This window comes from Lontra canadensis, unplaced genomic scaffold (genome assembly GCF_010015895.1).
Source record: "Lontra canadensis isolate GAN:19392208 unplaced genomic scaffold, GSC_riverotter_1.0 scaffold34, whole genome shotgun sequence".
Taxonomy (NCBI): domain Eukaryota; kingdom Metazoa; phylum Chordata; class Mammalia; order Carnivora; family Mustelidae; genus Lontra; species Lontra canadensis.
Genome location: NW_022631028.1, coordinates 18,711,011 through 18,726,059, shown reverse-complemented (window position 1 = coordinate 18,726,059; position 15,049 = coordinate 18,711,011). Strand labels below are relative to the sequence as shown.

Genomic DNA, 15,049 nt, shown 5'->3' with positions numbered 1-15,049 from the left:
CTTTGCCATGTCTGATTGTTTTGAGAGTCTGCACTTCCCACTTTTCACAACGAGCTGGAGCCTAGGTTTATTGATCCCAGTGGCCTTTTCATCTTCTCCCGGCCACCTTCTTCCTGCCTTAGGTGAGGGACAGCCCCACAAAGAGTAGATGCCAAGGTGGCCAGGAGTGAGAATTATTGTCTTTTTATTTGTTGGTATCTCAAGACCAGAACACCCATCTTCAGATATTCAGTCTGTTGTGCACCAAAGCTGTCTCTCCTAATTCATATCTTATTTGAATTTCTCCATTATTGTAAACTTTTTTTTTTTTATTTTCTAAAGATTAGATGAGAGCCCATTCTGAAGATGAGCTGTGATCTATAAAAAACATTACTCTGGTCTCACCAGCTTGAGTTAGTGGGTGCATCTTCGTGTGGCCAAGGGCACTATTTCAATTTGCTCCTCCTCTGTCTTACCTAAACACTATCCCCAGAGCCCACAAAGGCACCCAATTTTATCATAATAGAAAGCTCTTAAGCCCTCTCTGTATGCTAATCAACATAAGCTTTTCCAGTAGAGAGGGGAAAACACATACATACACACACACACACACACACACACACACACACACACACAACATCAATAACAAAAACAGCTTTTTAATACTGACTTTCTGCTTTCAGTGAGCATTCTAAGTATAAGGAGAAGAAAGAAAATCTGGATTCCACATGTTATTAGCAAGAAGATGAGAATCCTATCATTTTGCAGGAAGATATTAATATTCATATGCTCACCTTTCTTTTCTTTCACATTGGATACTAGGATTCATGTTGTGCTTTGCTGTAATTCAACAGCTTCTATTCATTAAATAATATGACTTGAGCTTTTCATGGTCTTTGAGAAGAGAGAGCAAGAATATTGGAGGCCTGAGGCTCCAAAGGATCTCTAGCTCACCAGCTAAATATTCATCAAAATGAGACACACTGCCTAATCTTTCTCTCTTCTTACAATCTTTGTTAGGAGAAATGATTCTTGTCATGCCCTTTCCATTCTCATTAAAGTTCATGCTTTAAAAAAAAATTAAGGCAGAAGAGCTGAATACTTTATCTAAGTGATGACTTGTAATAGCATATTGTGTGGCTTTGACCTTTTTGATGGATTCTACAATGCAACAGGCTTATTATTTCCAGGGTTTTCTTGTGTCATAGCTCCTATTTAACAGCATCCCCGAATTTCTTGAAAGAGAATAAAGGGGATTATGTTTAATGAAGACCTGAAGCCTATATTTAAAAAAAAAAAAAAATCAAAGAAGTCCAGAAAAGAGAAAGAAGTTATCAAAAGAGAAGTGATCCTCTGCAGAAATGTCCACAGCTATCAGGGCCAGGACACAAGCATAGAATGGTGAAGGAAACAGGGCCCCTTGCCAAGCTAGGACATTGAGAGGAAACCAGATGACAGAAGGTATTTGTCATCAATCTCCTCTACTGAATTAGAGTATCTAAATGAAATTCCTTTCTTCCAGAGAATTTGGGATCTAGATTGCCCAGATGACAAGAGTCCTTTGCATCAAGGTATTTACATTTTTCTCTCACTTTACCACCCCATACCCAGATTCCAGAAATGCAGCACTGATTTGTGTTTAATCATTTATTGCTACTCAACAAACCACCCTAAAAATTAGTGCTCCAAATAATGACGACCTGTATTTTGAAATTTGAGCTGGGCTCGGCAGGGACATCACCTCTCTGGTCCTCATGTCAGTGGGGGCAGCTTGAAGCTCACATGCCTGATAATTGATGTTGGCTGTCAGCTGGGATCTCAGCTGGGGCTATGGCTGCCATACCCTCATATGGCCTGTTTGAGTTCTTGGCTTCCTCCCAACATGCTAGCTGTTTCCATAATACTAATGTTCCAAGAGTATTAGGCAGCAGTCCCATTACTTTTATGGCTCAGAAATCACATGGTGTCACTTCTGCATTAGTCATAGGCTCACTCAGATTCAAGGGGAGGGAACTTAGATCTTACCTCTCAACAAAGGAAAGCTAACCTCATTTTTCAAGAACACATGAGATGTGTCTTTCTTACAAAACATAGCACGATCTGGTTTGTTCTCTGGAAACTAACACATGTAGATACAGACACATTTCAGGTTAACTACTTTCATGATACAGCAATTCTCTAAGATTAGATATGTGGATAACAAATTTGTTAAATTTACATCTGCAAGTAGTGACATTTAGTTGGATGGGCCAACACAGAGATAACTAAATCAAATTTAGGCTCAGGTCACTGCATTCATTTGGAATGCAGGAAAAAATGGCTGTAAGTAATGAAGAAAAAATTAGCCATCTTTTCTCTTGGTGCATAAAAGGAGGTTAAGTACTTGGTGAACCTGTAACAATAATTTCAGGGCATTTTCTTACTTCCTAAATTGATGCTTTGGTAAATGTGATTTTCAGAGTTATTAAATTGTACTCTACTGGTCTGGAACAAAACTCCTAGGGGTACAAAAAACTTCAAACTAAAGTAACATAAGAACACAATTAAGCTTACTGAGACAAAGAAAAATCAAAATTCTCCATAAAACGTGCAAAAAAGTCTCCATTCTATCAGCAGGAATGATGCAGTAAACCCTTCTTCTCAGACACTTAAATAGTAGTCAAGGGAGAAAGCTGTGGAGTTAGGAACCTAGGGACCAAGTATGTAGCATCATCACTACATACGTGTCTTTGAACATCATTGTTCTTAATTTCTCTATGAATTTCCTTATCTATAAAAAATTAAGCAAAACAAGAGAATCTAAACAATTTTGTGTTTTGAAATTTAAGCCAGCCAATACAAGTGAAGTACATAGCACAGGTTTTGGTTCATAGTAATCATTTGAAAACCCTTTGTCCAGTCCCTCCGGCTCATTAGTGGGAAAGACAGTCTTGACTAAATGAGTCTACAGAAACCTAGAAGAAGAGTCAGGGAAAAGTCACAAAGAACATTTTTAAAATCAACTTTTTCATTAGTAGGGTAAAAATGGCCAAGCACATCCACAGACCAGAATGCAAAACCACAAACTGACCATAACACATATGATAAGCAGTTCTGTTTGATAAATAATAGAGTTTATATGCATTTAGTTCTGGGGAATTATGTATTTTAGGATATTCTTAAATTTGGAAAAAACAATAACAAAAGATTATTTGTGGTTAAACTGTTTTTCTGGTTTTATATGCGGTCATTTTTGTCTCCATCTTAACTAAGAAACTATTAGTTCCAAAATTGGATATGGTTCCCCTTTGTCTACCTGCAAGGTAACTTCTAAATGACTGACGCAGTATTGTGAGCTTAAATGGATTATTATTTACAAGAAGAGAAGACGATTTTTTGAACCATAATGTAATAATCTAATTCAGGAAATAAACATTGATTTAATACTATTTGAAACATATGCAATTTTGAAAAGTTCTCACAATCAACAAACTAAAAGGCAATCTATGGAATGGGAGAAGATGTTTGAAAATGACACATCCATTAAAGAATTAGTATCCAAAATATATAAAACTCAAGACCCTAAAAATAGTCCATTTAAAAACTGGGCAGAAGACAAGAGCAGACATTTCTCCAAAGAAGACATACAGATGGTCAACAGACACATGAAAAGATGCTCAACATCACACAACATCAGGAAAATGCAAATCAAAATTTCTCATACCTGTCAGAAGGGCCAAAATAAAAAAAACTCAAGAAACAACAAGTGTTGGTGAGGATGTAAAAACAAGGGAACCCTCTTGTACTGTTAGAGGGAAAGCAAACTGGTTCAGCCACTTTGAAAAACAGTATAGAGGTTCCTCAAAAATTAAAAATAGAATGACCCTATGATCCAGTAATATCAATATCGGGTATTTATCCCCAAAATACAAAGACACTAATTCAAAGAGATATATGCACACCTATGTTTATATCAGCATTATCAACAATAGCCAAATTATGGAATTAGCCCAAGTGTTTATTGATAGATGAATGGAAAGAAGATGTGGTATGTATATAGAATGCAATATTTTTCAGCCATAAAAAAGAATGAAACCTTGCTGTTTTTTTTTTAATTTAGTGAGATGTGTTTTGCATTTTTTTTTTAATTTTTAAGGATTTATTTATTTATTTGACAGACAGAGATCACGAGTAGGCAGAGAGGCAGGCAGAGAGATGGGGTGGGGGAAGTAGGCTCCCAGCTGAGCAGAAAGCCCGATGCGGGGCTCCATCCCAGGATCCTGAGATCATGACCTGAGCTGAAGGCAGAGGCTTAATCCACTGAGCCACCCAGGCGCCCCAGAAATCTTGCTGTTTGCAATGACATGGATGGACTAGAGAGTATAAGGCTGAGTGAAATAAGTCAGTCAGTGAAATAAATGCTATATGATTTCACTCATGTGGAATTTAAGAAACAAAACAAATGAGCAAAGGAAATAAAGAGACGCAAACCAAGAAACAGAACCAAGTGACAGTTAGAGAGGGGAAGTGATGGCGGAATGGGTTAAATAGATGATGGGAATTAAAGAGTGAGGTATACTTATCATGATGAAAAGAATAAAATGACAAAAAATTCTTCATTGTCCCATTAATGTCCTTTAGTATAGGATCAATCAGTGTTCCCATATTACATTAATAGTAATGTCTCCTTAGTCTCTTCAGTCTGGAATAATTCCTCCTCTATTTTTATCTTGACTTGGAAAGTCTTAAAGAGTACCCATCAGTTACTCTAAAAAACATCCTTCAATTTGGATTTCTCTGATGCTTCCTTGTGATTAGAGTGAAGTTACCTATTTTTAGCTATAAGACCTCAGAAGTGATGTTGTAACATTCATAAGGTATCAAAGGTAAGTGATGTCACTAAGGTTCAGTATTGGTGATGTTAACCTTGATTATCTTGTTAAGGTGCTGTCTGTCTTCCAGGTTTCTCCACTGTTAAGCTATTCTTTTCCCCTTTGCAATTAATGTTTCTTGGTGGAAGGTACTTTGAGGCCATGCAGAGGCCTTGTTTCTGATCATACTATATCCCAATAATTTTAGTATCCACTGATGATTCCTACTTGGAACAATTAGTAGAGGGGTCCTTGCAAAACGGTGATTTTGCACTGCCATCTATCATTGCATTATACTTCTTCTGCACTTATGTATTCAGTTTGGTTATTTATTTCTATCAGTATGGACTCATAGATGTTTGTTTCATTCTGTTAGTATAATCCATTATTGCCCTCCAACTGGCAAGTGTGGTCTCCTTCAAGTTGGTTCCTGGGCTCTTTCAAAATCCCCCTATCAGTTTTTGAGCCCTCTCTTACTTTCTGACATAACATGATGCTTCAGACTCATCTTTTAACCAGGTGGTGGGTATTAGAGAGGGCATGGACTGCATGGAGCACTGGGTGTGGTACAAAAACAATGAATACTGTTATGCTGAAAATAAATCATCTTTTAAATGTCCTGGCCCTTGAATCTATAGTTATTCTAGACAGCCCTCATGCTTTTTAATGGATAGTGTCTATATAAATATATGGATGTGGGTACTAGGTGTCATCTTTTTTACCAGGGTGTCATTGCTCCTAGCCCTTTCAGTGGCCAGAACTAGGCAACACAGATATGTATACATATATAACATACACACATCTATTTCTCTATCTACTTATCTTCAGGCATATTAAAAGCTATGAGTTCTGGTGCATCTGGGTGTCAGTCGGTTGAGCATCTGACTTAATTTCAGCTCAGACCATGAGCTCAGGGTCCTGGGATGGAGCCCCATGTTGGGCTCCATGCTCAGTGGGGAGTCTACTTGAGGTTTCTCTCCCTCTGCCCCGTCCTTCCCCCATAATCCCCCACCTTGCTCAAACACACTCTCTCTCTCTCTCAAAATAAATAACTCAAAAAAGAAAAAGAAAGAAAGCAATCTATGAGTTCATGCAGGTATCTCCTATCCAAACACAACACAGCATTCCTTCCAGTTCTCTCTCATTCTTACTAGTAATTTTTTTTTTCTGACTGTAAGAAACCTAGTGCTCATTATCCACAATATGCTTCATTATTCTCTGAGTCCTCTTACATACATAAATTATTTTCAGAATTGTGAACCCATAAGTTTACTAGCTATTATACAATAGTTGTGTATAGCTATTTTTGTCTTGGTCTTATATAGCATATAGTCAAACTGTGTTCTGAAACTACCTGTGCTCATTTTTTATTCCTCAAACCCCTCAGCATGGTTACATCACTCATTTGTGACATAGTTAAATTTATTTATTACTCTCTATATTGAATTTTGTGTTATACCTATGTGATGGTTAACTTTCTGTGTTGCCTTGACTGAGATGCCCAGATAGCCAGTAAAATACTATTTCTGGGTGTGTCTAATGAGGGTATATCTGAAAAAGATTAGTATTTGAATTGATAAACTGAATACAGCAGGTGTCCTTCCCCAAAGTAGGGGGGACATTGTTCAGTCTCTTAAGGCTCTGGCTAGAGCAGGAAGACAGAGGAAGGGCCAATTCACTGTCTCTTCTTGAGGTAAGACCTGTGCCTTCTCCTGCCCTCAGATACTGGTGCTCCCAGGTGTCTGGCTTTTGGACTCAGATCAGGACTTAAACCACAAGCCCTCCATTTCTTAGGTGTTTACACTTGGACTGAATTACAATACCAACTTCCCTGGTTCTCCAGCTTGCAGACAGAAGGTAATGGGACTTCCCTCTCTCCATAATAACGTGAGCCAATTTCTGTAAGTTACTCTCTTCTGTATATCTATATATATCCTATTGGTTCTACCTCTCTGGAAAACTGACTAATGCAAGCCACATTTGGGTTTATTTTAACTGTTTAGTTTTTGATATGTGATGTGTTTAAATGTTATAAGAGTCAATACTATATGAAAGATACTATCAGAGAAGTGGTATTTCTCCCTTATGCCTTCTACCCTATTTGCCCATTTTTCCTACCCTTTTAGGTAAACAATTTGTAATGGGAATGTGCATAATCTGGAATGTAGTTATTGTGGCAATTCACAATCATTATTTCAATTGACACAGACACCTGGAGCAATGGTTCCTTTTCTTTCCTCTTCCCCTTCCCACTCCTACAGATATTCACAGAGGAAGAATCTAGCTTTCTGCAAGTATCTTTCTATTTTGGGGAAGAGAAGACAAAGCATAGCTCCCAAATATTCACTCATTCATTCATTTACTCATCGTTCATATATTGAATTGGCCATTTGAAGTCATATAAACAACTGGGTTTTTGCAATAAATAATTCAACTACATAACTTAGGAAACACACTATGCCAACACTTAGAATTCCAAAAACATGGTTAGAGACTCACCATTGAAATTAACATTACGGATATACTTCAACAACTTCTTGCCCCCAGCTTGCTCCATCTCTGGACAGACACCTCGATAGTCAGCACAGAGATCTTTGTTCATATGATGGAGGGCATGAGCCATCGCATAGACTGCATCAATCACAAACTGAACTTTACCTTCCTGTTCATAGTTGGAATCTTTTCCAATTCTCTCCTGTCCTGCACATTAAAACAAGAAACACACACACAGAAAGATTGGTGTTGAGTAAAATGTCTACATTTGCATTTACTTTAGACTATACTTAAACAATGTTTTGGGGGATACAATTGTGCAAAATACATATATACGTTTGGCTACCATATTAAGTTGTTTTGATAGTGTTTGGTATTTGACTTGGTAGCATTAATCTTTTTCATGTAATAGATAAATTTTAGAAGCATACTCAAAAGATCACAATGACAGCTTTTGTAATAAGCCAACACACTGATCAAATATAGCAGTTCCATAGAATAAAGGGATTGCTGGGGTTAAAGACTGGACTTCAATATTCAAATCTTCAAAGTTCACTCACTCTATAAAGGTGAAAGATCAACAGGAAAATGATAGAAAACAAACTGAATTCTGCACCTAAATTTCAATCTTTTTCTATATACCTACTCCACCTTTTGTCTGGCTCAGTGTTTGGTATTACTGGCAACTCAGGTGCTCGGGCTACATTTGTCATTTTTTATTCCTTCCTTTCTTACTCTCCACCCTCACATTATCTAATGAGGAGCCAAGTTCTATGAATTCTAGCTAAGTAATACTTAACAGTTGTAGCCACACTATGAGCCCCATTATGCCCTTCTCATCTTCCATTAGGATGCAATGCTAGATGCCTCTCTTCATCTATTCATTCCTCCATATTCATCTTTCCAAACAACAGAGCTTATCACCTCACCCTCATGCTCAGAATTCTTCCATGGTTCTTCATTGCCTACAAAACAAAATTCACATTCTTTCCCTTGACAAATGAGGATGCTCATCACTTTGCCCTGATCTGCCTAATAAGAAGAAGTGACATTAAATGCCCTTCACTGTGTTAGAAATGTTATATGTTATTTTTATTTCATTCTTACTTTATGAGTTAAATATTATTTATCCTTACTGTACAGATAGAAAAGGTCAGCCTTAATAGAGATTAAATTACTTCCCAAGACCACTTGGGAATAATCACTAGAGTGATTATGACAGGTCAAATTTGTCCAACTCCAAAGCCCATATTCTTCTTACTAGGATGGACTTACACAAACCTTTCCCTATAATTTTTTGTTGTCGTAGTTGTTCCAGACAGGGTGTTCTTTTTTTTCTGAATACTATTGACTCTAATGTTAAGTTACATTTGCTCATGTTCTAGTCTTTGCCAGAAACATCTTGCCTCCTGCTGTCATTCATCACAACCTAATTTTCTCTCTCTGGCACGATACAATGGCTGCCTACACTTAGTCCCTCAATCACATTTAAGGATTTTCAAGAATAATTTCAAATCTTTATTATAAAATTAATAGTAGCACTATATTTTAATGTTCTACCAGTTTCCCAGAATTTTTTCTTTCTTCCCTTTATGTTACCAAAAGCAAATATTTAATATTTAGTAGATTCTAAACAATACTTATATTAAATCATGCATTCATTAACCACATGATACCAGGAACTCTCTTTAGACTTCTTGATCCTTTAGGAAGAATAATTATCCAGATTGAATTTCACTTTCACAGCAATATTTCCCAAATTGTTTTCTACGTCACACTTCTATAGTGAACAAACAAGAGGAATTCTACAACCCCAAAACTTACCCCTGCAAAAGAAAAGATTCTTGATAGACACTGCATTACATATTTTTAGATTTGTCAACAGACTTTTCCAAAGCATTTAATGTTATGAGAAAAATTATAATCTCGAAGAACAATTTCCCAAATTTGCTTGAATTTGTATTTTTCCTTTTCAGACTACACATTAGTATCTTATAAGGTAGCCACTCTGTTTTATATGGCTATAGAGACATAAGTATCTATCCGTACATAAATATCTCTATATATATCTCATTTAAATATCAATCAACCTAATGCTTACTGCTTACATGCTTACTGGTTCTTAATGATACCATTCTGAAGATTCATTTGCTCTATTCAATACTATAATATTAGTTCTTAAAATATCGTGTCTAACACTCTAAATATGTGAATAGCCTTTTGAAAATTGTTTTTTAGGGCACCTGGGTGGCTCAGTGGGTTAAAGCCTCTGCCTTCAGCTCAGGTCATGATCCCAGGGGCCTTGGATCCAGCCCTGCATTGGGCTCTCTGCTCAGCAGGAAGTCAGCCTCCCTCTCTCTCTCTCTCTCTGCCTGCCTCTCTGGCTACTTGTGATCTCTGTCTGTCAAATAAAAAAATAAAATCTTTAAAGAATTGGTTTTTCATTTTTTTACTTATTTTGGTGGTAGAGTCTGAGATAGGGATTGGTTTGTTAAAGGGTAAGTTTATATGTATTTTTTGCTAAATACTGACACATTCTCTAGGGTGAGACTATACTATTTGCTCTCCTACCAACAAAGGCTGAGAGTGATCATTTCCTAAGGACCTCAATCAAAGTATATTGTGGAACCTGATTTTATCAATCATATAGATACATGTGAAGCACCTCTACAGTATATTTTCTTTTGCAATTTTCATAGTATAGGGGAGGATGAACATTTGTGCATATGACTAAGAACCATTGTATTTATTTTTCTGTAAACTGTTCATAAAGCAACCAACTTTTATAAAACTTGGTCATTTCCTTGTCTATTTTTACAGGCTTTTTAAAATTAGAAACATTAACTCTGTGATTAACTTGCAAATCTTATTCCTAGTTGGTCATTTTTACTTACTTTCTTTATATACTTCTTTATTTCCAAATAAAATTTTTAGATATAAAATTTTCTTTCTTTTCAGTTTTGTTATTTTAAATTCAATTAATTAACATATAGTATAATATTAGTTTCAGAGGTAGAGAGGTCAGTGATTCATTTGTCTTATAAAACACCCAGTGCTCATTACATCATGTGCCCTTCCCTTAAAACCCATCACCCAGTTACCCCATCCCTCCACCACTCTCCCTTCCAGTAACACTTAGTTTGTTTCCTGTGATTAAGAGTCTCATGGCTTGTCTCCCTCTCTGATTTCGTCTTGTTTTATTTTTCCTGAGTTTCTTTCCTTTCCTTTTAAAATTTTATTTCTTTTTTAATTTTTTTCAGTGTTCCAAATTTCATTATTTATGCACCACACCCAGTGCTCCATGCAATACATGCCCTCTTTAATATTCACCACCAGGCTCACCCAACCCCCTACCCGCCTCCCCTCCAAAACCCTCAGTTTGTTTCTCAGAGTCCACAGTCTCTCATGGTTTGTCTCCCCCTCCAATTTCCTCCAACTCACTCTTCCTCTCCATCTCCCAATGTTCTCCGTGTTATTCCTTATGCTCCACAAGTAAGTGAAGCCATATAATAATTGACTCTCTCTGCTGGACTTATTTCACTCAGCATAATCTCTTCCAGTCCCATCCATGTTGATACAAAAGTTGGGTATTCATCCTCTATGATGGAGGCATAATACTCCATTGTATATATGGACCATATCTTCTTTATCCATTTGTCTGTTGAAGGGCATCTTGGTTCTTTCCACAATTTGGTGACTGTGGCCATTGCTCCTAGGAACATTGGGGTACAAATGGGTTTAAGGAACCAGGAACATGCTGTATGTTTGGTTCTTTGATGTGCTTATTGATGTTCTCAGGCTAGCACACTCCTTTTATCCATTATATATTCCGTGGAATTAGTGTCACTGGATTGCTTCATTCTGCTGTTGTAATTATGCCAACTTTTGTGCACAAACTTGAGCACAGAGGCTGGAATTTGAGGGGAAGAGTGTCAGTTTGAGTCCTTGTCATTCTGAGGTAAAGGTGTGTTGACTTGGCATTGAGCAGGTGGCAGGCAGTGCATGCTGACTTGGGAAGGAGGGTGGCTGGACTGGATTTGGGACCTATAGGCCAGTGCCATCATGTGTGATGTGGATGTGGCTGGTTTTGCTCCTGGCCATGAATTCTTTTACTTTTGTTTTCTGGGAAACTATCTCTCCTTCTATTCTGAATGAAAACCTTGCTGGATAGAGTACCCTTGGCTATAGATTTTGGTTTTTTCCTTTTAGCACTTTGAAAATATCATGCCACTCCCTTCTGGACTATAAAGTTTCTGCTGAAAAATCCACTGATTGACTTATGGGGTTTCCCTTGTATGCAACTGCTTTCCTTTCTCTTTTTTCTTTTAAAATTCTCTCTTTATTACTACTTTTGACTATCTTATTTACTCTGTGTCTCAGTGCAGATGTCTTTGGGTTGGTTTTGTTGAGAGCTTTCTGTGCCTCCTGGATCTGGATTTCTCTTTCCTTCCCCAGATTCAGGTTTTCAGCTATTATTTCTTAAAATATTTCTTCTGCCTCCTTTCCTCTTCTTCTTCTGGGATCACTATCATCTGACTATTATGCTTGACAATATTACTGAGTTCTTTGGGTCTATTCTCATCTTGCATATTTTTTTTTTCCCTCTCATCCGCTCAGCTTGATTATTTTCCATCACTCTGTCTTCCAGGTTGCTGATCCATTCTTTTACTTCCTCTTGTTTGTTACTTATTCCAGGTGGTCTATTTTTAATTTCAGTTAGTAAGTTCATTATCTCTAAGAGGAGACCTAAAAAAAAAGAACCTATCTCTTTGTGGAGGGTCTCATGGAGGTCCTGCACTCCTTTTTCAATTCTAGTGAGTATCTTTATGAGCATTACTTTAAATTCACTGTCAGACTATTACTTACCTCCATTTTGTTTAGGTCTCTTGCTCTGATTTTATTTTGCTCTTTCATTTGGGACATATTCCTCTGACTCCTCATTTTATCTATTGCTGTATCAGTTTCTATGTGTTAGGAAAGTCAGATATATCTCCTGCACTTGAACATAGTGGCTTTATGAAGTAGAGGTCCTGTAGTGCCCCATAGTGTAATGTCTCCATTTCACCAGAAAATGGTGCTTCAGTGGTGTCTCCTATGTGCGTTGCTACAGGGGTGTCCTACTATTGTGACAGAGCTGTGCTTGCCTTCAGTCCAGCCTGTGATGCTCTCTCGCTGGGCAGATGCTGGTGCCTGTGGTATCAGTGGGCTAGTACAAGGCTGCCTTGGGCTTGAGTTGAGTCAGACCAGGTGTTTACCAGAGATGAGGTAGCACCAAACTGCTGTGCACTTTGCCTGTGTTGTCCCCTGAGAAGATTTATTGGTGTGTGGGGCCTGTAGTCAGGCCAGCTACATGCCCTAGGCTACTGCTGGGGTTGCAGTCAGACTGGTATGTGGTTATCTTCCCCTCACCTCTCCTTAGAGTGGTGCTGGCCCTTGTCTGGGCTGCTTGTACCCTACCAGGTTTGAGGCACTGCTTTGATGGAATCCTGCCAAGGCATATCTGAGGGGTTGGATTTCACTGTGGCCTCTTGTTTATATCTGGCAGCTGAGAGTCTGTTCTGCCAGTCTTCAGGTTGCTTTCTGGGTTATTTATGCTGATGTGTGAGTTCTCTAGGTGGCCACGCCACATAAGGTGAGCCCAGGGTCTTCCTACCCCACCACCTTCCCAGCAGCCTCTCAATATAAAATTTTTTAAAACAAGTTTTTTTTTTTTAATTTCTAGGTTATAAATTCCCACTCTCAGAACAAAGATGATTCCACCCATATCTTTTTCTAATACTTGCACAATTTTGCTTCTAAAAGTTAGATATTTTAGGGCTCCTGGGTAGCCTAGTTGGTTAAACATCTGCCTTCAGCTCAGGTCATGATCTCAGGGTCCTGAGATCGAGTTTCACATTGGGCTCCCTGTTCAGTGGGGAGTCTGCTTCTCCCTCTGCCTCCCCTGCTCATCCTCTTTCTCTCTATCAAAAATAAATAAATATAATCTTTTAAAACAAAAGTTAGATATTTAAGGAGCACCTGAGTGACTCAGTCGATTAAGCATCTGACTCTTGATTTTGGTTCAGGTCATGATCTCAGGATTGTGAGAACAAGCCCCACTTTGAGCTCTGCCCTGAGTGTGGAGCCTGCTAAGATTCTCTCTCTCCCTTTCTCTCTGGCTCTCCTCCCCTAGCCCTGCTCATGTGCATGTTTTTTCTCTCACTCCCTCTCAAAAGAAAAAAAAAAAAAAAAAAAAAAAGTTAGATATTTGATCCATTTCAAATGTATTTGGTGTACAGAGTGAAGAATAAATCTAAATTTTATCTTTTTCCATATAGCTATTCACTTATAACATACAACAGCTTATCTTCTGTCACAAATTTGAGGTGGTGCCTTCATTCTATACTAAATTTCTGTATGTAATTAGGTCTATTTCTGGATTTAAAAAATCAATTTCATTGTTTGGTTTGTCTATTCATGCACCAATGCTAGTCAATTTTATGGGGTAACAGTTTTAGAACTGGTAGAGTTAGACATTTTTACACAAAATTATTATTTTCTCTTCCAAGTTTCCTGGTTATTTTTATTTATTGAAATGAACTTTATTAATTACTTATATAGCTTGAGGAAAAAACTTGATGGTACATTTATTGGGTTTATACCGTATTTATAAATAAACTAGAACAAATCTTTATGAAAGTGAGTCTCCTTACCTTTTTCTTTCCTCTTGGTCAAGTCTACTTTGCTTCCTTAAGTGTTTAACTATTTCTCAAAATAAAGTTTTTGCGTGCTTCTTGAAAAGTTAGCTTAGGTATTTCATCTCTTTTTGCTATTATAAATAAAATTTTCTTTGCTATGTATTTCTTATTGGGTTTTGGTTGTATATGTAAAAGCTATTCTTGGTTTTGTTGTAGTTTTATTACTTTCCAACTTTCTATTATGAAAAATTTTAAACATAGTAAAAGGTTGAAAGAACTTTACAGTGAACCCACCAACTAGATCCTTACATTAACATTTTACAATACTTACTTTGCAAGGCAATTCATTTTCTCATATTAACTTTATAACCTGCTACTTTAAAAATTTGTTATTTTTAATAGTACTTAAAAAAGGCAGTCGTGAAAGTATTATGACCACCATAAAATATGTACTATGGAAGAGGTTCAGACTAATACTTCAGGAGATTAGTTTCTAACTGTATTCATAGAGACATTTATCCCAGAAAGGATATCTTGAAAAATAATAGCAATATTTTAAATAATATTATTTGTGGAATACTGCAGGCTTTATATATTTCTTGGAGAATCACCAGTTATATTCGCTTATTTTTAAAGTCTCTATGAAGACTTAAGAGATAAGTTTGTCTTTGGGGCTATAAGGACTTGAAAAATGTAATTCTATATCAAGAGTATCATAAGTGGAAAGTTCATTACAATGAATTAAAAAAAAAAAAGTTCAACTTTATTTTTCCTAGTGTCAGAGACACAGCTATTTGCCAACTTGCTCCCCTCCTTCTTTAACTGAAATCTGTTCTCTTCAGATACTGACACCACTATTGTGTGTGTGTGTGTGTGTGTGTGTGTGTGTGTGTGTGTTGGGGGGGATAGAGGGAAGCAGGGAGATGGGGAGAAAGATAAGGAGAAGGAGAAAGAGAGAGAGAGGGAGAAGAGAGACAAGTGTTCTGAACCTTCCATTAGCCTCACTGAGTTAGTTCTGATTTGTCTCACTAATCTCATTTCTTCTGCAAG

At 37.2% G+C, this 15,049-nt stretch overlaps 1 protein-coding gene across 5 annotated transcripts in view; it reads right to left on the bottom strand.

Moving 5' to 3' along the window:
* GRM7 (glutamate metabotropic receptor 7) overlaps positions 1 to 15,049 on the bottom strand; it is an 874,189-nt gene that overhangs the window by 270,414 nt on the left and 588,726 nt on the right. For all 5 annotated transcript variants that reach the window (XR_004383852.1, XM_032867455.1, XM_032867457.1 and 2 more), the window contains exon 6: positions 7,329 to 7,529. Coding sequence is in view for 4 of the 5 variants with exons in the window: in XM_032867455.1 (XP_032723346.1) it covers positions 7,329 to 7,529 (201 nt within the window). In the remaining variant the exon portion in view is untranslated. The remainder of the gene's footprint in view (positions 1 to 7,328; positions 7,530 to 15,049) is intronic.